We start from the raw sequence: 21,218 nt of genomic DNA on the forward strand, positions 1-21,218 counted from the left end.
AGAGTTCCTGACCCAATCCTTCAGTTTTACTGGTAGCTAAGCACGCTGCGTGCTCCTTTGCTCGTAGGTGTCACTGTCCCTCCCCCATACAACTGCTTTCCAACCTCCCATCTCATTTTCCTTCTTAGTTAGCCCAACAAAAAGAATTACTTTGTGAATGCTAATATGAGACTGTCACTAGCTGACAAATAAACTGTGTATGCGGCCACTTCCATGTCTTTATTTAGTCCCTTTTTGATAAGATGTATTTGCTTTAAAAAAAGCACAGGGAATTCTGCTTGATAATACCCTTATGAAAATTAGAGAATAACAAAATCAAGCCAGAACCCGACTCATAGTGATACCTGTGTCCTTTAGAGCACAAGTTAGGTGCATTACAAGTTATGGGTCTGGCTTTGAAGCACTTGAGACAACCCAGTCTGGGTAAAACATTACCTATCCCTGTTGGGATGCCATGCTTCTGATGGAATGGAAAAATGCTTGTAGCTAACTTCACAATGAATAAGATCATTTAATTGCTTATCGTTACACACCTTGATAAAACTACTTGAAAATTAAAGTTAAATAAACTTCCAAAACCTGGTATTTTTAGAAATTGCTGGAACAGGTTGCCCAAGGAGGCTGTGGATGCCCCATCCCTGGAGGCATTCAAGGCCAGGCTGGATGTGGCTCTGGGCAGCCTGGTCTGCTGGTTGGCGACCCTGCACGTAGCAGGGGGGTTGAAACTCGATGATCACTGTGGTCCTTTTCAACCCAGGCCATTCTGTAATTCTATGATCTGGTAGTTAATCTAGAACAGCTATTGCACAGAGATAATCAGAGACCTGTGTTGCTTAGTTTGCTTCCTTGAGATGTGCTCATTGTAATTAAGAAGTGTAATCGACAGTGACTAATGTGTTTGTTATCCAGATTGCTTGGGGAGCAGAGATGACGTGCATTTGTTCTGCTTTCCTCTGAAATGAAGGCTGCTATATCAGAGCGTTCACTGTCAGAGTTTCAGAACAGGGAGTGGATTTGCAGCTTCTCCAGCAGTGTTCACTGTTGTCTTTGAGGATCCTCCCTCAGAACCAGTATGGCTGGTCAAATGCTGAAGACCAGAGATATGGTACGGTCTGTTACCTTCCAGCTCTGAGGTTCTGTGCTTGTTTACTGGCCAGTACGTTGCCCTGTCTTCAAAGAAATATGAGTTAGAATCTATGACATGGGTCAGCAGGGAAGCAGTGCTGCTTCATTTCAATTAACTCACATATTGGGAATGGCACTTCTAACTGCATCAGTAAGGGGGATAGTTCTGTTTTATTATGTGGCAAAGGCAGCTGATTGAGCAGTGTGTTACTGCTAGGATGCTTTCAGTTACGGCAGCAATAAGTACTATGTTTTAATTACTCAAGAAAGAGATCAGTAGTTCCTTGCTGGGGGGGAAATAACACAAAGGAACAACTACTTTTTCTGCTAATATTACTGCTGGTTTTGGAGAGACGGCAGTTTTTAGTTGTGTGTCCTGTAGTGCCTGGTGAATAAATATTTTCCCAGTGGGTAAAACTTCACGTAGGTAACGTGAACTTACCAGCAGAGCAAACAGAATGGACCTGGAAGAATTTGTGCCTTGAGAACTTCAGCCTGTATGTGTGGGTATGGTCACTGGGTTTCCCCCAGCCAAATAGCCTCTCTCTGCTCTAATGGGGAATCGCTGTTGAAAGATTAGAAATGTTTTGTGTATGGCAAAAGGAAACCTTTGTGGGAAAACTGTAAGAGGCAGTTCTGGTTATTTGAAAGAGAAAAAAGAGTGTTTTACTGAGCTTGCTTTCTTTAAATAAATCATAATTCTCTGGTGTTGGTATATATTAAAGCACTGAGTGTACTGAGACCCGGAAAGCCTTAAATGGTGCAGAAGTGAGTCCTCAGTTACTTTTCAGAATCCCACCCAAAGATGTGAAGTGGATTTTCGAGGCAGAATATTTAAACAGGTTTGTTCCATATGCAGATTTTCAGATGTGTAGTTTCAGCAGTTTTCCTTTCTTCAGCACCTTTTTTTGTTGTTGATCCTGCCACGTTTTCCTTTCTATTTTACATTGCAAAATTCACTGGAAGAAAATACTTGGATACTCTTCTTCACTACATTTATAAAAAATTCAAGTTCTTATGAAGTATTTAGTAGCCTCACGATTTCAGGTCTTGCTTCTCATGGAAGACTTCAAGCACCGTGATATTCGCTGAAAAAGCAACACTGCCAAGCAAGCTCAGTCCAGGAAATTCCTGCGGAGAGTTGAAGATAACTTTTTGACACTGGTAATAGAGGAGCCAATGAGAGGTGTGTTGTTGAACCTTCTTCTTAGGGAGAAGGAAAGACTCCTAGATATCTGTTGGGAAAACAACACTGTGAGCTGAAACCAATCCAGGAGACTCCTGGAGTCCATTGAGGATAACTTCTGGTTCGGATATTGGGCAGACTGACCAGAGATGAAGTGTTGCTGGACCTGGTGCTCACCAGTGTAGATGAGTTCAGTGAAGAGGTTGAGATTGGAGGTACTGCGGGCTGCAGTGATCGTGCCCTGATGGAGTTCATGACCTCGAACGCAGACCTGGAAAAGAATGGAGTCAGGACTTTGAACGTCAGGAGAGCAAACTCAAGGCAGTTTAAGGAATTGCGTTGGATGAGATACTCTGAGACTGTCCTTAGGGACATAGGAGTGGACCAGAGTTTGCAGCTCTTTAAGGATATCTTTCTGAAAGCCGAGGAGTTCTCTTTTTCCCCTTACATAAGAAGTTGAGCAGAGGAGGCAGGAAACCAGTATGGCTGAGCAAGGACCAAAATCTTGGTCAAACTGAGGGATAAGGAGGTCATGTATGTGCAGTAGAAGCAGGTACGTGTGGCCTGGGACTAATACAGGGAAGCAGTCCAGACATGCCAAGATGGGATCAGAAAAGCCAGACTGTGTATAGAACTGCAGTTGGTGTGGGATGTGAAAAATAAGAAGGGATTCTATAACTATGTTAGTCAGAAGAGAGACGGGTGATGGAGAGTGTACCCCCTCTGATAAGAAGAAAGGAGAACTGGCTATACCAGACATGGAGAAGGTTGAAGTACTCAGTGAGTTATTTGTCTCAGTCTTTACTGGCAATTAGGCTTCTCATGTCTTTTGTGTCCCTGAACCTCTAGGTCTTGGGAAGCAAAATCTCACTGTAAGAGCAGAGCAATGCATCAGTACAAGTTAGGGGCTGATGTTCTGGAGAAGCTCCTCAGAAAAGGACCTGAGTGTCCTGGTGGACAACAGGCTGGCCATGAGCCAGCCGTGTGCCCTTATGGCCAAGAAGGCCAAACAGTATCCTGGAATGCATTAAAAAGAATGTGGCCAGCAGGTCAAGGGAGGTGATCCTCCCCTCTGCTCTGCCCTGTTGAGGCCACACCTGGAGCACTGTGTCTCATTCTGGACTCTCTAGTACAAGAAGGACTAGGACCTTCTTGAGAAAGCTCTACATAGGCCACAAACATTATGGGGCAGTCTGAAGCATCTCCTTCATGAGAAAAGGCTGAGAGACCTGAGGCTGTTCAGGCTAGAGAGGAAAATACTGAGAGAGAGTCCTTTTGATGCTTATATTCTTAAGGGCAGGAAAGAAGATCATAGAATCATAGAATGACCTGGGTTGAAAAGGACCACAGTGATCATTGAGTTTCAACCCCCTGCTATGTGCAGAGTCGCTAACCAGCAGACCAGGCTGCCCAGAGCCACATCCAGCCTGGCCTTGAATGCCTCCAGGGATGGGGCATCCACGGCCTCCTTGGGCAACCTGTTCAGTGCGTCACCACCCTCTGGGTGAAAAACTTCCTCCTAATTTCCAACCTAAACCACCCCTGTCTCAGTTTAAAACCATTCCCCCTTGTCCTATCACCATCCACCCTCATAAACAGCCATTCCCCCTCTTGTTTGTACGTTTCCTTCAAGTACTGGAAGGCCACAGTGAGGTCTCCCCGGAGCCTTCTCTCCTCCAAGCTAAACAAGCCCTGGCTCATTCTGGTGGTGCCCAGTGACACCCAGGACAAGGGCATAAACTGGAACACAGGAAGTTCAATCTGAACATGAGGAGAAACTTCTGTGGAAGCTCCAGAGGTACCTTCCAGTCACTTCAATTTTGAGTGTGCATTTTATGCCAAATACAAAACAGAAGTAGTATTTATCAGTGCAGATGGAGAACTCCCTGAGAAGAAGCCTGAAGGGTTATTTATAATGCTTTGCTTCTTAAAGGTATTTAAAGGCTTACTTGAGTTGTCTTTTTTTCTTACTTGAAAACAGCACAGGAGTTTCTATGTGGGGAAAAAACACTAACTTTTCTTGTAAGTACTGCAAAGTTGTGTTATGGCCTGGCCTCACTAAATCGATTTGATGAGGATTGTTTTGTGTGTGTGAGAAGAGGATTTTGAAATTTTTTTTGTCTGTAGGTACATCTTGTCAGCCATCTGTTCCCATGACCTTTTGCTGTTTTCTGGTGTGTTTTTGAGAGAAAAAGAAGTGTTTGTATGTCATTTGTACCTGAACAAACGGATATTGGTAACAGATGCAATTGTAGCAAGTTCCTACTGCCTTGAATTTTGTTCAGAAGCAGACATTAATCACACAAGGGTGAGCTGTTGTATGGCCTTCAGTTTGCTTATAGAGGACAGATATTGTTTACATTTTGTTTTCTAAAATGCCTCACTCTGTTTCTTACCTGAAGTTCACAAACAGTGCTTTTCCTTGGAAGATGTGTTGCATTTTCTAGTAAATTATGCACCCGCAATTTCTTTTAGGGATACCGAAACGTTCTGGGAAGAAGCAGTTTTCAGTTGGCCAAGATAGGGTTAGCACTGGTAGTTATTGTTGTTTCCTGTTGTGAAGTGGCTGTGTTTTGCTTTTCAGGTTAACAATTATGGTATCTAATGCAAAAGTCGGACTGCTTCTGTTTTTGCAGTGTGACTTGGGCATGTTAGAGGATTTTTGCTCAGAACAGCTCTGGAGTCATTTCTGGATGATCAGAGCCTCTTTCTGGGCTGGGTTAGTTAAAGATTCACAGTGTGAAGGTAAAGGCATGTCGAGAGATCTGCTTCATGGTGCTGTTAAATGGAGCGGTTTTGTTTTAACTACAGAACTTTGTTTCTCTTGAGGGAGGTAGGCGGAATGATTTTTCAGGTGAAAATTGGCCGGGGATGTAGAAGAAAATGGGCAATACTGGCACTCAGATTGCAGTGAGACGGAGAATCTTGCTGCCACAGGAGATAGCCTGCCTCTCTTCTGATGGGCTGTAGCTGCTCTTTCATTCTGTTGGGCAGTATCTCAAAGGTGTACCTGTAGCATCTGTTTTATGAACCTTGAGTGCACAACCTGCAGGAAAGCAATATTATTTTTTCTTTAATGAGCTTGAGCACATAAGCAATTAAGATGACATAACTGAATGAACCTAATCAGGAAGACATGGAAGCTTGCCTCTGGGATGCTGCTCGAGGCAATTGCTCCTCGTATCTACAGTTTTATCTCTTCAGTTAATGGCACCAACGGGTATAGCAGCACGGGCTAGTGATTTCACAGCTCAGGGGCTTAGCAGTTTTGCTTCCTTTTGATGCCGTGGGCCTTTTATTCTGCTAAAGAGGTAGTGATTAACAGGTGATGAGAGTCTCTGCTTGGTTCTTAATGTTCTGGGTGCTCAGATTGCTCAGCACGCAAAGCACCAAGGAAGCCAGGTGCTGATAAGGATGGTCCCTACCCAGTTCCAGAGAATCTCTGAACCTGTTTTTGTCTGATAATTCAAAAAGTTAAGAGCACATTGCTAAGGAAGAATAAAGAGAGTGAATGGCTTCAGATGAACAACTGTTTTCTTGATTGTAAGCTTAGAGTGAACCAGGTTCTTACCCTCTACTAGGAAAGCCATTTATCAGTTAGCATAAAAAATTGTACTTGCTAATGAAATGCACAGCTGTGTCCAACTGTTTTATTTCTGAAAGTCCTTGTGGGTACAACCTTTGGGCATGTAAGTATTAGAGAGATGAGAAAAGTGTCTGAACTGCTTGTTCTTTCAGTACGACCAATGGCTCAGGATTTACTTTCAATTGTGCTTCTCCCTAATACAAAATTAATCAAGCTCTCCATTACAGACAGCCTGGGTACAGAGTAGAAGCTGAGACCATTTGTGTCAGTCACGGTATTTAATCAGCAGCATTTTGCTGGATAACATCAAAAACTGGGTTGAAATGCAATGGGGAGAGAAGTTGTCTTGGGCACTACTGGGTGCTAAAAAAGTGTTTGAAACCTACGGAAATATCTGTGCAACTGCTGTATCATCTGCAGGATTATTTGAAATGCTATCTCTTAGATGGAAACCTTATGGGAAGAATGTGAAAGCCTCCTGTCTCTTCATATTCCCACTTAAAAAGGTGAAACTCGGTCCAGCTTGGAGGCATCGCTTCTACTCTGCTGCTTGTGGCCTCCATGTATTCTGTGTTTTCAAACTGTTATGTATTTGTAAAACAATGAAATTAGTTTTTTTTTTTTTACATTTTTAAAATTTACAATTTAAAAAAAAACTAATCCTCTTGTCTTGGTAATATAAAACTTGTCTGAGTACTCATTTAGATGGGACTGACTTAACGAGTAGACCTACTGATGCTTGTCCTAATTGGTTAAATGCCATTTTGAAATCTGCTTGGGTGTGTGTATTAATTTAGAGGGGAAGAGGAATTGCTAATGGATGAAGCTGATCTTCTTTTAGCACCTCTAGTTTTTCACAGGAGCTGAAACACTGAGAAGACCTTGTAAGAATATCATATCAGTCTGAATTTCTGCCATAAAACATCATCTTGTTGAACGTGTTTTCCCCTCAATTTTTAACAGACTTCGTAGTATGAAGTTGAATTTCGGCATTTTATTTTAAATAGCACTTGTAGTAGTTGATTTGTTAACTGTTATTATGCTATGGCAGTCTTTTGCATCATAGGAAGAGCAACGTGGTTTTAGCATAATATAGTTTATCCAGTCTCTTCATTGAACTGACGAGGTAGTAGAAGGTGGAGATTTTGGGAGTAATTGGCATGTCCTAAAAGATGTGTGTTTTATAAATATTTTCTAAGTAGGCACAAATTCAAAAGGAAACATTTTGAGGGCTTAGTCTCATTGCAAGTGATATGAAACAGCTTCTTCAATACAGCAGAAATATACTGACTCTGCCTTCTTGTTAGGTGTTTTTTGATGGTAAACGTTTCTGACAGTTTATATATCATGCTTTGTCTTGATTTTCACTAGTAGTATTAAAGAAACAAGAAATCTTACTACCTGAAGTGTCTAAGTTTTGGGAAGAACTTTTCTGGTGCTCTGAGCTTGGAGACCTTTTGCGTTGGTGTTGGCCACTTTGCTGCAGTGCCATGTTTGGGGGGTGCTTGGAATGTTCTGGAGATCCTCTCCCAGTGAGTGCTGGGAACCAGCCACAAGTCTCATCCCATACTTCTTTCATTGCTGTTGTTTTACAGCGGAGAGGTCTAAAATACTAAAAAAAAAAAATAATTTCCAGGACCAAGCTTTTTCTTTTTATACAGAAGCATAAGGAGATCCTAGCAAAAGGAACAGGTGCTGCTGTAGATGTATGTTCTTCAGAAGGTACAATTACCATCGTATATGGGAAGAAATTGAGTTAGAAAACTGAGTTTTCATCATTTCTTGCCCAACAAACTAGGTACCAGAAGTGTGGATCTAGAAAGAAGAAAAAACAAGTAATATTTCATAGCTATTTAACACTCGAGTCCTTGCTTTTATAATTATCTAAGGTTCAGACTGTTTGGACTCAGAATGGGACTGTGTTGGGCAGAGAGCAGCTCAGGCTCTAGTCTTCACCAGACTATCACTTATTAAGCAGATTCTTCAAAGGACATTTTCTGTGAAGTCTCACTGCTTGGCAGTTTTCACAGATGAGGAAGGTGCAGATGGCTGTGGCCATCAAACAGGTCTCAGCGTTTGTCCACACAAAGTAAGGGAACTTCATGAAGCCACAGGAGGTCAATTGTAGGTAAACAGTTGATTGCATGTTATTTCCTTCATTCTGCTACCACACTCCTGCTGCTTGAAAATAGGCTTAAAAAGCCTTCAGGTCTCATCACTTCTTTTTACTGGTTGGTTTTCTTTGTTGCTCAAGTTTGGCACAAGGTCTTATATTTGACTTAGCTACAGCATTCTGGTTTCAGGATCAAAGCAGAGCATCTTCAAGATGCTGTTCACTGGTAATTAGGTCATTCTGTTAAGACATGTCTGGATCTGTATTTTCAACACGAACACCTCCAGGTCAGTGCAGAGGGTTGTTTCTGCTGGCAAGGTGTAGGGCTTGCTCTGGTATTTGAGCAAGAAAATCCTACAGAGCACCACAACCACAGGATGCAGCAACTTGTCCCCTCAGCACTGAGCTGCATTGGTCACCATTTAGTGCAGAGAGAAGACAGTTTGGATGGTGCCATTTATCAGGTGCAGCTGTTGAGGTCTGCTTTGGTTGGCTGCTGATAGCAGCAGTAGGTGAGTGCAGGATGATCCGAAGGAGCAAAGTGCTTTGGGGCAAGAAGTCCCCTCATTCCCCATGCCTCCCCCTTCGATTTTCCACCAGTACATTTTTTCTAGTGTATTTATCAAGTGTTGTTTTCTGAAAACTGTTACTGAAACCATAATCTTGTAAGAATACAGCTCAGTGGTATTTGCAGATGGCAGAACTCAAAAATTTTACATAGTCTTTAAGAAAGAAAATAGTCCGGTGACTATCAGAAGACTTCATGGTGTTTGTTTCTGAATGTTCCCTTTGGGGTTTACTATTGATTCTTCCTTCCTTTCTCCCAGCTAATCCCAATAAGCACTGTACAGGACACCAACTTAAGACGTCCATGTCTGATGTGTACAAAAAGAATGCTGCTTTGAAAGGTAGAGACACCATTCAGGGAGATGAGAACCCTGATAAATAAACAAGATTTCATTGGCCATGGCCTTGGTATTGAGCCTGAAGATTAAAAGTCATGTATAGACCATTTAGGAAGACAGGAATGTACTAGACATGTAATAAGGTAAAAAGAAATTTCAAAAATATTAAAAACTGTGTGAATGTTCAGAGCTCGGTGTGTAGCTGTGGTTAAAAGCAGCTGTAGTCAGCTTCTAAAATTCTATCTTCTTTGAAGATATTACAGCTGTTCTGAAGTCATTCAGTGCATTTGCATGGGGTCTTAAAAATTACTTCTGGTTAATAGCACTTGGAGATGTTCCTTGGCACAGTATTGCCTTGTTTTGTGTTTTACGGTGTTTTGGGGCAGAAGTATGACTTCTGAAATGCTCTGTCAACTCCAAAACTGCTTGTAAAATGGAAGTTGTTGCAGTCTAAGGGTATATTGCTCCAAAGATAGATGGTACTGCATTTTTCTATAGCAGTAAAAATAAAATAGCAATACACAGCACTTGCAGGGCAGTTTCCACGTAGCAGACCCTTTATAGATATTATATCTCTATGAATATGTTTGAAGAATGGGGAAATAAAACATCAGAAAAAGTCAGCTGTTGGGGCTGAGTATTCTGGATGAAAGCATGTTGTTTGAGGCTATGCGAACAGAACTTAGAATAGCATTCTTACTCCGTTTTTTGTCCTTTTTGTGCTGTATTATCTATCAGCATTGCCTTTTCTTCTGTTAGAAGCCGAACCCAAAGGAGGTGCTGTCAGATGTAAACAGCTAGATTAACTTGGAGTGGAGCTGTTGGATCCAGGCGATGAGCTAAACAGTAGTGCCTAACTGAGCTGTTAATTTTCAGTCTGAATCAAAGCACAGAAACTCAGTGTAGTTCTAAGAAGAGTCCCAAATGTGCTGGAATCAAACTCAAGTTTTCTGTTGTTCCTTCCCAGTTTCAACAATTAAAGATGTCTTTCAGGAAGAACTCAAAATAGTCTGTGAAAGCCCTTCTTATCCTATTTTCAATGCAGAGCAATTGCCGCACAGGCCTGCTAATGTAAAGGTTATGCCAAGCTTATCCTAAATGGCACAGCTGTAATTCTGAATTCAGTAACACAGGAAACAAGCCAGGACATTTTCCCCTGAATCTGAGTTGCTTAGTTACACAGATAGCTTAAATGTATGGCTCTGTGTAGCTCTTTATTAGGATCAGTCTTTCTATAAGTCGAGGTGTTTAGAGAGACCCTTTCATGGCTTCTTTTCCAGTGAGTGCCCACTGCTGAATGAGCAGTGGAAGTACGAACGTGGAGGTGTAAGTACAAAGGTTTGCAAAGGACTGTTTATCTAATGAGCTATTTGGATACTGCGCTCTAGATGGGGGCCTCATGGGCAGAGCAGAGGGGGACAAATCCCCTCCCTCTCCTTGCTGCCACCCCTCTGTTGGTGTAGCCCCAGGTTACCATTGGCTTTCTGGGCTGCAAGAGCTTAGTGCTGGCTCACATCCAGCTTTTCGTCCATCAGGACCCTGAAATCCTTCTCTTCGGGGTTGCTCTCGATCCACACATTGCCCAGCCTCTGTTTATGCACGAGCCTCAATTCTGTTCTTGGAGTGAGTAGCTTTGTAGGAAAGCTGCTGTGTGATACACATCGCCTTTCAAAGTGTTTTCCACGTGGATTTAATGCACATGCTAATGTTGACTAACAGTTCAATTTAACGTTCCAGACCTCATTAGTGCAATGGAAATGGCTGTAGCCTAAACACAGTAATTGTATGGTGTTATTTCCTGATTGCGGCAGAAATCCTTGATCAGCAATGGATGGATGCTGAGAAGGAGGATGGCCATCTTCAACCACCAGTGGCATTTAGAATCTGATCTTGGTTCCAGTGGCAAATTAGGGAACGAATGTCTACCTTTTATTCTATCACCCTATGAAGTAACTTCCTTCCTTAAGTACAGAGTGGAATTATATTGAAGTCTCTCAGATCTGGCTGTGTATCTGTTAGGACTGAGTCAGTCTTTTTGGGCTGTCTGTGGTCATACAGCCCAGAAATGTTTATTTAAAAAAAAAAAAAAAAAGAAAAAAAAAACACAACCAAACAACTGTTTAGTTGCATCTGAATATCTGAAAGCAAAATTAAATGCGGAATAAAATGTAAAATAATGTAGGGTACTAATTGGGTATTTTTGAAACAGCTGGAGGAAGAGCTGATGATTAGCAAATTGCAGTGGATTTTGTTGCTGTTGTTTTCATTTCAGGAGAGCCCGGGAGGAACTGGCAGTTATTGCACTGGGTAGAGGTGCTGGGAAGGTTCCGTTGGGCTGCTCATTCCCTTGCAGGGCCCTTGGTGTCAGGGTGGCTCTTTCTGGCTTTGACACGGGGGCAGGACTATGTTAATGAGGTTTTAAAGATTGCCGTGTTACTGGGAGCAACCAGCCCTTCTTGTAAATGATGTGGGAGACCAGATTTGGGTTACGGACACTTAAAACTGTAAGGCCGTATGGGGTGAGCCATTTTCACTATTGAAGTTTTAAGCAGCTAATGTGATTGCATGCCTTGCAGTCATGATTTAATCAACACAACGGTCAACTGCAGGCACTACTCCCAAGTAATTCAAGTGTTGTATTTAGCTTGAATTTAGAGATCTGTGAAATGTCATGGATATGGCAGAGAGAGGCTGTGAGCAGTAGGAGGGACAAGAAAGCAGCTCATCCATGGCAAAGCCCTGTGCCACACTGGTTTTCTTTGGCTGTGAACTGGTTGGCGTGGAGAGAAATGCTTCGAGTACTGCAGACGGTGGATGGGTAGTGTCACTGAGAGGGTGAGGGTGGGAAGAAGGAGGTGATGATGAGGCAGTGCCAAAATACAGGATTATTCAGGTTGTCGGCTCACACCGTGTGACCTTGGCTGAGCATCTTCCCTAGAGCAGTGATTGAGGGTTTCTTCCCAGCTATCTCATTAAAAATAATTAGAAATTAAAATAATGAAAATTAGCTGTCAAAAAGCAAGTGGATCTAAGCCATGTAACTGTTCCATGAAGAGTTTATTAAATAGGTTTTCACTTGACTCACAAGGAGACAGGCACTTTGTCTGCCTTGGCTTTGATCAAGTAATTGTAAAGCAAAAGCACTAGCTAGATGAAACTGAAGTTAATGACAGGAACAAAAATGCAGGCTCTTAGGAAATCCACTGTGGCCTGTTGCTTTGTTTGCCTGATGCCTACTGCCTTTTCTGGGAGGTGCTTGTGTTGGGGGGACCTTGCTGCATCACGAGACACTGCTGCTGCTCAAACATAAAATACTGTAGCTTGGGAAGCTCGTTTATATATGGCCTTTCTTCAAGTGAGTTCAATTAAGCATGATATGACTTCCTTGACTGCTCCATTATGCCCAGGAATTTCACGGGGGCACGAGACCTCTTGTCAAAGGAACCATGTGATGGAAGTAAACCATCCCATCTTAGGAACTGCAGAGGTCTTATTAAAATCAAGAGCTGTTAGGCAGGTGAGCATCAGTGTTCTGGTATGATAATCTGCAGCGCAGAATTGGAAGAGTTGAAAATCTCCAACAGATTAATATGGAGGATTATAGTCAAATACAGGGTATTTCAAAACAAAACTGAAAAAAAGAAATTCTGTTAGTACTTCTTTCATAAGGCAGCTTTGCTGCTGCAATTATCTGTGCTTGTTTCTGTTAAATAAAGCCATTTATTACTGTGAAGTAATTTCTCTTGAGGAACGTTTTTATAAAAGTTGAGAAAAAACTGAGATTTGTAATAATGCTAAGAACCATTTTTGTGTAATGTCATAAGCAAATTAGGGTAGTTATTGTAAATGAAGAACTCGGGTTTTTCTGCTTTCCCTGTGGAATGGGTGTTCCAGGTTCAGCTTTCTCTTCCAGTCCAAAAGAAAAAGTAGTTCAGGCTGGAAACCCACTTATTTTATTTGTGGACTGCCATTTCTCCTTTGCATTCACAGTACGGTGCTTTGTTTTTTTCATGGATGTGCATGCTCAGGCAGTGTTCTTTTGTTTAACTATCCGGTGTTTTCTCTTGATATTTACCCTTCTGTGTTTTTAGAAAGATATCCTTTCCCTAGGCTAAGCCATTCAAGCCTCTGTCATGGTCTCTCCATCCAAGTGATGGTGGGAGTAAGCTTTCCATGCACCTCTTTGCCTTAGAAGATGTTTTTCCTGTACCCAGTGTTTGCCTCAAGGTCTTCCTGGTATTTACGACATGTGACTCATCTTGAAAGGTTTTAATTTTAATTATCTCCCATGAACTTGGAAATTTGTATAACCCTGCAGTTTTAAACTTGAGTATTCTGTGTACGCTGGTGAGCAAGAAACTAGAGAAGGCTGTGGCATTATTAAGCGCTGTCTTTCTGAAGGGGGTGGAGGGATGGCAGACATCCTATAACATATTTGTATCTGGTATTTGGCTAGTGCTGGAGTAGTTAAAATCATAGGAAACTATAATCTCTGCAACAAAACTGCAAGCAGCCGCAGTTGTTTTTGGTTGGCACCATGAAGATGATCCACAGTTTTATGTGTGTACATCCTGTTAGACTTTGCTGTGGCTGTACAATCAGGTTTGCTGTTGCTCTAATCTTTTGATTATGATCTATTTCATGAAAATATACATTGCTTCATCTGCCTACGCTTGCTTTAAATCCTCTGCAAAAGACCAAACTTCCAGGCATGCTGTATCTTTTCTCTGAGCATTATTTTTAAGCATATTTTGTAATGGCTTGATTCTAATTCTAAAAATCCTGATGTGTATGGTGGAAAGCCAGTCCTGTGCAAAGGCTTCAGTAGTGTGATGCGTTTGTAATTCTGATGCTTTGCTTCGTGAGGAATTCAGTATTAAGAACCCCGATCTGGGGGTTGTTTTCATTGAGACATCCAGCAAAGAGAGGGACACGTTTGTGAAAATAGAGACAATGGGGGAGAAAAGGTTTTTTTTGGTGTTAAGAGTGATGATTGCCCTTTGGTAAGGCATCTTCATTCCAGGGGATTAAAATTTCTCCCCGGTTTGGTTGTTGTTTTGGTGCAATGTGCAGTGATGGCTGTTAGGTGATGAACGACCGACCACTCGTGAGAACAGTCGTTTATGTTGGTAAGCTTCATTGCACTAACAAAGAGCACGTTGAAGGGTTGTTCAGTTAGCCAGCTTGTAAACTTCTTGAAAATTCTAAGAAACGTCTGTGGAAAAGGTTAGGGCCATATTAGTTATGATCCTGTTATTTTTATAGCATCCAGTGAATAGAATAAGAGCATGAAAAAAAAAAAAAAGCTGTGTTTCGGGTAGATAAGCAAATACTACTTATCTTTCCAGAGATTGCTCCTAGCACTGAAAACAGCAATGGAATGGAAGGCGTAGTTTTTCAAGTGGTCTGTTTACTCTGTTAATGCCTAAGAGTAATAACAAAACGTACTGTAAGCAAAAGGTATGCAGTGTTTATGTATCCAGCTAGAGTGTGTGAGAATATAAAGAGCTGAGCGTTTGCTCAACAAACAAACTTGCATAGACTACTTAGGATAGCAGATGAAGCAGGTCCATGAAGCTACTGCTAAATGAATGGAAGTATGTGTGTGCCCACACCAGCTTTCTGCAGTTTATCTTCAGAACAAGGTTTGCCCACACAACTTTTAAAAATAAGTAGATAAATGACATGGTGACTGTGACATCATTAGTGACAATTGAGTTGGCATTCGAGATATTCATAAATACAAGCAACCTCCAAGAGTCATGCTGTCAGATCTGGTACCCGTGCTGTTCAGCTGCACTGACCAGCTCAATAGCGAAGCTGTCACTGGAGGAAATCATCATGCCATGAAGATGCCCTTTGGAGGCCTCAACTGAGCAGACATCTGGATAAATGCTTCGCTGCTTTCATCTTCCTTTGTAGGTGTGGTCCGTGCTGGGGCAATTGCAGCATGGAATTAGCTGCTGCACTTCTGTTCAAGTCAATGAGTGTGTCATTTTTACTGTAGGCTGGGAAATTGTTTTATCCCTCCTTGCTGTTGCTTTTAGTTCCACTCATTCAGAGAAGAAATTTTTGCTAACATGTAACCTGTATGTGTAATATCCAATGCCATCCACCTGGCTGGGCCCATGCAAGCTCTGTATGCAGTTCTGTGTTGAAAGGGGAAGGAGAAATCTTTTATCATAGCACGCTGTTCTAGTGGCACTGTGAGGCTCTTTAAACATGAAAAAGTACTTCTTAATTAACCTTTTATTTTTCTTCTGTGTGGTTTGGAGAGGTAATATTTTTCTTCTGATTAATATAGAAAACGAAATTGTTCACAAAATGTTCATTATGAGTAGTATACCTGCTTTTATATATTTTAGGACTACACCTATGCGTTTGCTAGCTCTGCATGTACTGCTTTTATCTTTGAAGCTATCATTTCTCTAAAGCAACAAAATCTTACTTACTTTCTTTTGTTATTCTGCTCTGCTTCCATTGATGCCTCTAAACTTTTGACTCCAGACTGGCAATATGAGGGTAAGATGGCAAAATGAAACTTCCTGAACATTGCTTGTCTGTCTTTAATTTGTATTTTCCTTTGAACATTATTAAAACTCTTTTTCACTCTCTTTTATTAAAGCCTTTTGTTGCAATTAAATTCTAATTATTTGTTTCTGTTGTGAAGCTTTAATTATGATTTATACCTTTTATCCATTCCCGTCTTTGTTTTTCTTTCTTTGGGATAAATTACCATCATGTTATACCTGTCCTGAGGGACACTGCTTCAGTGTGGTTCCTGCAAGACACGGAGATGTTCGTAGTGTAGCCATCAATGCTGTAGTGTGATGGTATGTGACGAGGATTTGGTGTGTGTAGTTGTGACGTGGGAAGGCAAGCTCACCTAAGAGGGGATGTAGCAAGCCATGTTAAGTTCGTGCTCTATAATTGTTGGTTTTAAAAAATGGATCAGCGTCTGAGATGTTAAATTTTCAGTCATGGAATTCTCCTTTGCTTTATAGAGTTGAGTTGGGGAGAAGATAAATGAAGAGCTCAGATTTTGAACCTCTGAGTGTAAACGAGCTGCGAACTATTGTAGCTTATACATGTCATACTTCAGAGATGCTTCCTTCAGTATGCTGAATATGCAAAATCACAAAACAGACCAAAAAAAAAAAAAAAAAAAAACAACCGAAGTCCTTTCTCTGGAATCAGAAGTAACTTCTCTTTTTATCTTTATAGATTGCAAGTTGGCCAGAACAGGTCCTCCAGCCACAATAGTTCCCATTGATGAAGAGAGTCGGAACGGTGAGTGCCATTTGTTCTTGTGACACAGCTGCAGTCGCTGGTTGGGGCTTGGAGGCTCCCACAGGGAATGAGGTGCCTGTGTCTGGCTTGGCAGCTAGGAATCCTCTGCTCTGAGAGCTGGTCTGTGAAAACCTCTGACAGTGAGCTATGGTGGTGGGAAGGGCTAAGGGATCCAATGTGAGAGCTGCTGCTTCTTACTGACAACTTTACATCTTCATGACTTGGGTCTTTCACCTCAGGTTGCTCTTGTGAGAATGTTTCTTCTTTTAACAGGTACTTAGGCCACAGTTATTTGTAATACAAGAGTGAGTTAACTACCTGCTCGCTCCTGTGTATGCTTATTTTTACCCACTGAGTTCTTATTCTTAGGACAAAGATCTGTTTGATCTCCTATTAGTTGAGATTTTTCCTGTGGTAATTTAAGACTTGAAAGCTTCTTTCTCTGAAGTTTGGTTAGAGTGTTGATGTTGTCTTTTGGGTTTCCCATGCAGCTTTTTTAAGGTTCCTTTTTTGTTGTTATGGATTCCTCTGATGAGGCACCACTACTCAGTTGTGGGATTTGATGCTTATGTGTATGTCACCCTTCTGGGAAGGTGTCAGATACCCTTGATTTACATGTAGGTCGTACTGGCACTTGTATAGCTCTTTTTCTTACGTACTAGCAGCAATTAAGTTTTATATCTGAGGAATGTAGTGTGAAGAAGAGTGCAAAAAAATTATAAAAAAAAAAAGCTACAAGTTGGTCATAGTCATCTGAAGCATAAACAAAAATAAGGAGCAATACGAATTTTGCATGCCTCTGATTGGTCGTTTGGCGTTGTTTGAGTTTTTTGATGTTGAAGCCAGTGTTTATTAAATATTGAAAATCTCTACAAGAAAGACTGAATGGTGGGAAGAGGTGTGTTTTTTCCTCAAAGCTCTCCATGTGTCTGCTAACTTCTAATGTATCTATCTCATTGTGAATTCCTATGAATCGTTAATTCCCCGTTACGTCAAATGGGAAGCAGAAACCTGAATTGGCATTGTAGGTAATGGAAACGACACACCTCATCTGTAAGCCACAATATGTATTAAATTAATGGATCTCCTGGGAGGCCAGCTCTAGGATTGTCATGTCCTCAGATGGTCAGCTGTCTTTATTGAAGCGATAGGTTGCATCCTCCCTACTGTTGTGTGTGACTGAAGGTAATGAAGGCTGAATCCAGAGCAGCAGTTGGATCAGGGCTGCTACTCATTGAGTTTAAGATCTATGGAAAAAAAAAAAAAGACTCCATGTGCTTAAGCTGATGGTAGGTATTTTAACTAAAATAGACACAGCAAAAGATGCAGTGCAGCTAGCAGCATCTACTTTTCTAGCAGTGCATTCACCCTTCCAGAGGTCTTCTGGTTGAGTGGAAATGCTTTAGCTTGCTAAAATACGTGTAGAGCCACACTAAGCAGTGGATACTGGAACAGAATTGCTGAAATGCACACTTCTGTGTATGAGAGAGATGGAGACTGTTGTGATAAGAGTATGACAGAGTAACTGGTGGAGCTATGTTGTCTTCTATGTTTTCTACATGGAACTTCACCAATCTGTGTTTTCCTCCATTCTTGGTTGTGTTCACATGCTTTGTGTTATACTTACATGCCACGTCTAGCTATGTTGTTGCAGTATTGCAAAAATAAAACATACTGATGTTGGTGATGCTATTTTAATATGCTTTGAAGACTATCTTTAGCTTCACTGCACTGAATGTTTCTTCTCAGGATACAGAGTGATTTACTAATGATTGAACATAGTCTCCGAAGAGTCTCTGCAAATCTCTTCAGGGCTATTTTGCATTTGTGCAAACACAGGTATGCACATTGAGCCCCACTGGCTGCCTATTAGCAAGTTGCTGTGGTTTAATACAAGTGTGTTGAGAATAGCATTTCTTAACAAATGTGACTTTGTGGTCTTTTCCTGCCTTTACCTTCTGTTTCAGAAAAAAAACAAAAACAAACATGAGTTAATGAGTTGAAGGATGAGGAGCTTCTTCAGCATGTTAGTATCTTCCATTACATCCATCCTACAGAAATGTCTTTGACATGATGGCTTCATTAATACTTGGTGTGTATGTGATTATCTAGCAATACCAATTTGATCTGGATCAGGCCCAGGCACACCGTAACATTTTGTTAAATGTAGAGCATGCAGTACCGAGTTTCTTCTGGCTTTATTTTCATGTAGGAACAAAAACTATACGTTAAAAGTAATCCAGTCTGCCTGTTGGAGTTGACCCTTGCACCATGTTGTGAACGAATTCTAGCAAGATAAGTGGGCTTGTTTTGACTTGGTTATGCCATGTAGCTGCATTGTGCTGAGACTGAAGCGCTGATGTACCTAAGTGCTATGTAGTTTGACCCTGACTTAGCACCTCTAGGCTGTTGGTGTTGCTTGTTGGAGTCTTGCTATGTCCAGATGAACAGCAGCTGCACTTGTTGGTTCAGGTCCAGTCTAGACTGCACCTGGAAAGTTAAGGTCAGATGGTCAGTCAACCCGAAGAAGAGTGCCTGCTGCTTCGTGTGCACGGCATTGTCAAATACTGTCTCCAGGTCTGGATTGTTCTGGATGTTCCCTTGCCATTTATGAGTTTGGGCCGTAGAAATCCTTAGGGATCAGTGTATAATCAGGAAAAAAGCTGCGGAAAAGGGGACTTGCTGATTTTTGTTGTGCATCTTGGCTTTGATGTGGGAAGCACACAGCGGGCTGTAATGGTATAAGATAGCCAGTTGTGGCTGGCTTTCTTTGTTGTTCTGGCAAAGCTTTCTTTTCGAGTTAATGATTTTTTGAATGCTCTAATCTCAAAATTCTTCATAATGGAGGAAAATCAACAGATATTCTGTGGTTTAATAATGTCTTTTTAAGGAAATAATCTCCTTCTTTGATCTCTCATGGCTTGCGTACTCTATTGCCAAATACAGAAATTACCTTCTGTTTTCAGAGATGGATCTTATTCAGACTAAGGCTTATTTGTTCTTAATCAACTGTCCAAAGAATCAAATTACTACTAGCAGCATTAGTAGTCTTACTGAGGCATAGCGAATTCCTATTTTCAAGGGAGGTTATAATATCCTAAATGAGCTTAGCTATTCTTACCAGGTGAGAAGACTCAGAGTGAAACAGACAAAAGCAAGTGCAAGAACTAGAAGTTTTAAGATGTTCTCATACTCATCTAATACATGTTTACAACAAGATAGAATATGGAGCATTTTGTGTAACTTGTATTTGTTCTCCTCCTGTCCATCGTGTCAGCAGCTGACTCAGACATGCTGCTGTTCCAACTGCTATCTTCAGTTGTTCAAATTGTAAATGGGAGTATCACTTTTTAGCTAACATCATTGATTTAGTGTATGAATTCATGATGTGGGAGAAAGAGGCCTCAATTTGTGAGTGTAATTTTGCTTCATTCATGCCTGTTCTGTTCCATTTTGAAATAATCTATCTTCAAGCTCTCAAAATTAACAATTTCATAGTAAAGTCATGAATCCATTTGGTGTCTAGTGGTACTTTTATGCCACAAACGTAAATTCACAATTCTGGATTTTTCATGGAGGACAGATGTGTGAAGACTGGAATGAGCTGTAAAAAGAATGACTTGCTTAATCCATTTCTTTTTTACTCATGAGCGCAATCATCATCATCATCATCAATGGCCAGTATCTAGGAGAGTGTGTGTTAAAAATATCAACAATTCTATTTTTCCAGTTGTTTTTTTTTTAATGGTACATTTTAAGAAAAAAGTGTCCAAAAACAGGACATCATTTGGGGTGAGAGCTGAAGAGAAAGGAACATGTCTTGTAGAAACTGGTTATTTTCTACCCTAGGAATAAGTTCAAGTTAGTAAGTTGGAACTAGTGAAATGTTTTGGTGCTGTCAGCTGTCTGGAATATATCCTGATGTGGTGCTGATGCTCTTCTGGGGAGATGAATTAGCCTTGAGTTGTCTTCAGGGATGAGGTGTTTTTTTCCCCCTTTGCCTTCATAATGAACTTTCTATCTGCTTCTGTAGGTTCTTTGGACTGAACACAGTCATTTTGTTTAGCATTTTGTTGTCTGGGCATATGCATGGGTGTCACTTGTCGGCTCAGGTTGTACCAGTGTAAATCTCTCTCATGTTTGTGACTTGGAGCTGTCTTACTGCACCCATGGGCAGTAATTCAGCTGTGAGCTACCGAGCTTTGCTCACTAAATATTGTATAACTGTGTAAGTAATGAGCAGATCAGGCAAGATCCGCTGGTCTTTCCCAGCCTTGACATTTCAAACGACCAAGATTTGAAATTTAACTCCATTCTGTAGTAGATGGAAGATATTTTGAATAATGGTTACTCTGTGTAATGCTGAGGCCTTTTTAAAATGCATTTGAGATATATTTTTTTTGTAGTGGAAATTCTCATCAAAATGATTTAAAGTTTCTGAACAGCTCCTCTTTGACAGTTTGAGTAGTCAGAATAAATTATTCATACTAAATTGTGATACTTAATATGTTCATATTCTCAGATTGTCAGTTTACCTTTGTAAATGAAAAACTGTGTATTTCAACAATTTATTTCTTTCACATGATTTTGAAACATTGAATGTAATTTTACTGGCAATATCCCTTTCCTTTACAGTTCCCAAGAAGCTGTGCAAGGATAGGAGTATTTAATGTATTTTAAGCCTGCTTAAAATCCATTTTGTTCTGGGGATTGGGTGATGACTGTATGAGGAGTCCCTCTGTGGTAACTTCCAGACATGCTGGGTTGTGCTGTGTGATGTATGGTTTTACCTTTCGTTTTTGCATGTATGCCTGCAGTAGACCGGAACTGCAAATCCCTGCTTTCATGTTATAAAGCAAGTCAAAACGAGCACTGGAAAAATCTGTAAGAATCATAGTATCACAGAATGGCTTGGGTTGGAAGGGACCTCAAGGATCATGAAACTCCAAATCCCCAGCCTCAGGCAGGGCCACCAACCTCCATATTTAATAACAGACAAGGCTGCCCAGGGCC

At 41.0% G+C, this 21,218-nt stretch overlaps 1 protein-coding gene across 8 annotated transcripts in view; it reads left to right on the forward strand.

Annotated features, from left to right (window-relative positions):
* The window catches only part of PCDH15 (protocadherin related 15), a 990,968-nt gene that overhangs the window by 697,445 nt on the left and 272,305 nt on the right, over positions 1-21,218 (forward strand). For all 8 annotated transcript variants that reach the window (XM_046942815.1, XM_046942814.1, XM_046942813.1 and 5 more), the window contains one exon: positions 16,140-16,205. In XM_046942815.1, coding sequence (XP_046798771.1) covers positions 16,140-16,205 — 66 coding nt within the window. The remainder of the gene's footprint in view (positions 1-16,139; positions 16,206-21,218) is intronic.

The sequence above is a fragment of the Gallus gallus genome, chromosome 6 (assembly GCF_016699485.2).
Source record: "Gallus gallus isolate bGalGal1 chromosome 6, bGalGal1.mat.broiler.GRCg7b, whole genome shotgun sequence".
Taxonomy (NCBI): Eukaryota; Metazoa; Chordata; class Aves; order Galliformes; family Phasianidae; genus Gallus; species Gallus gallus.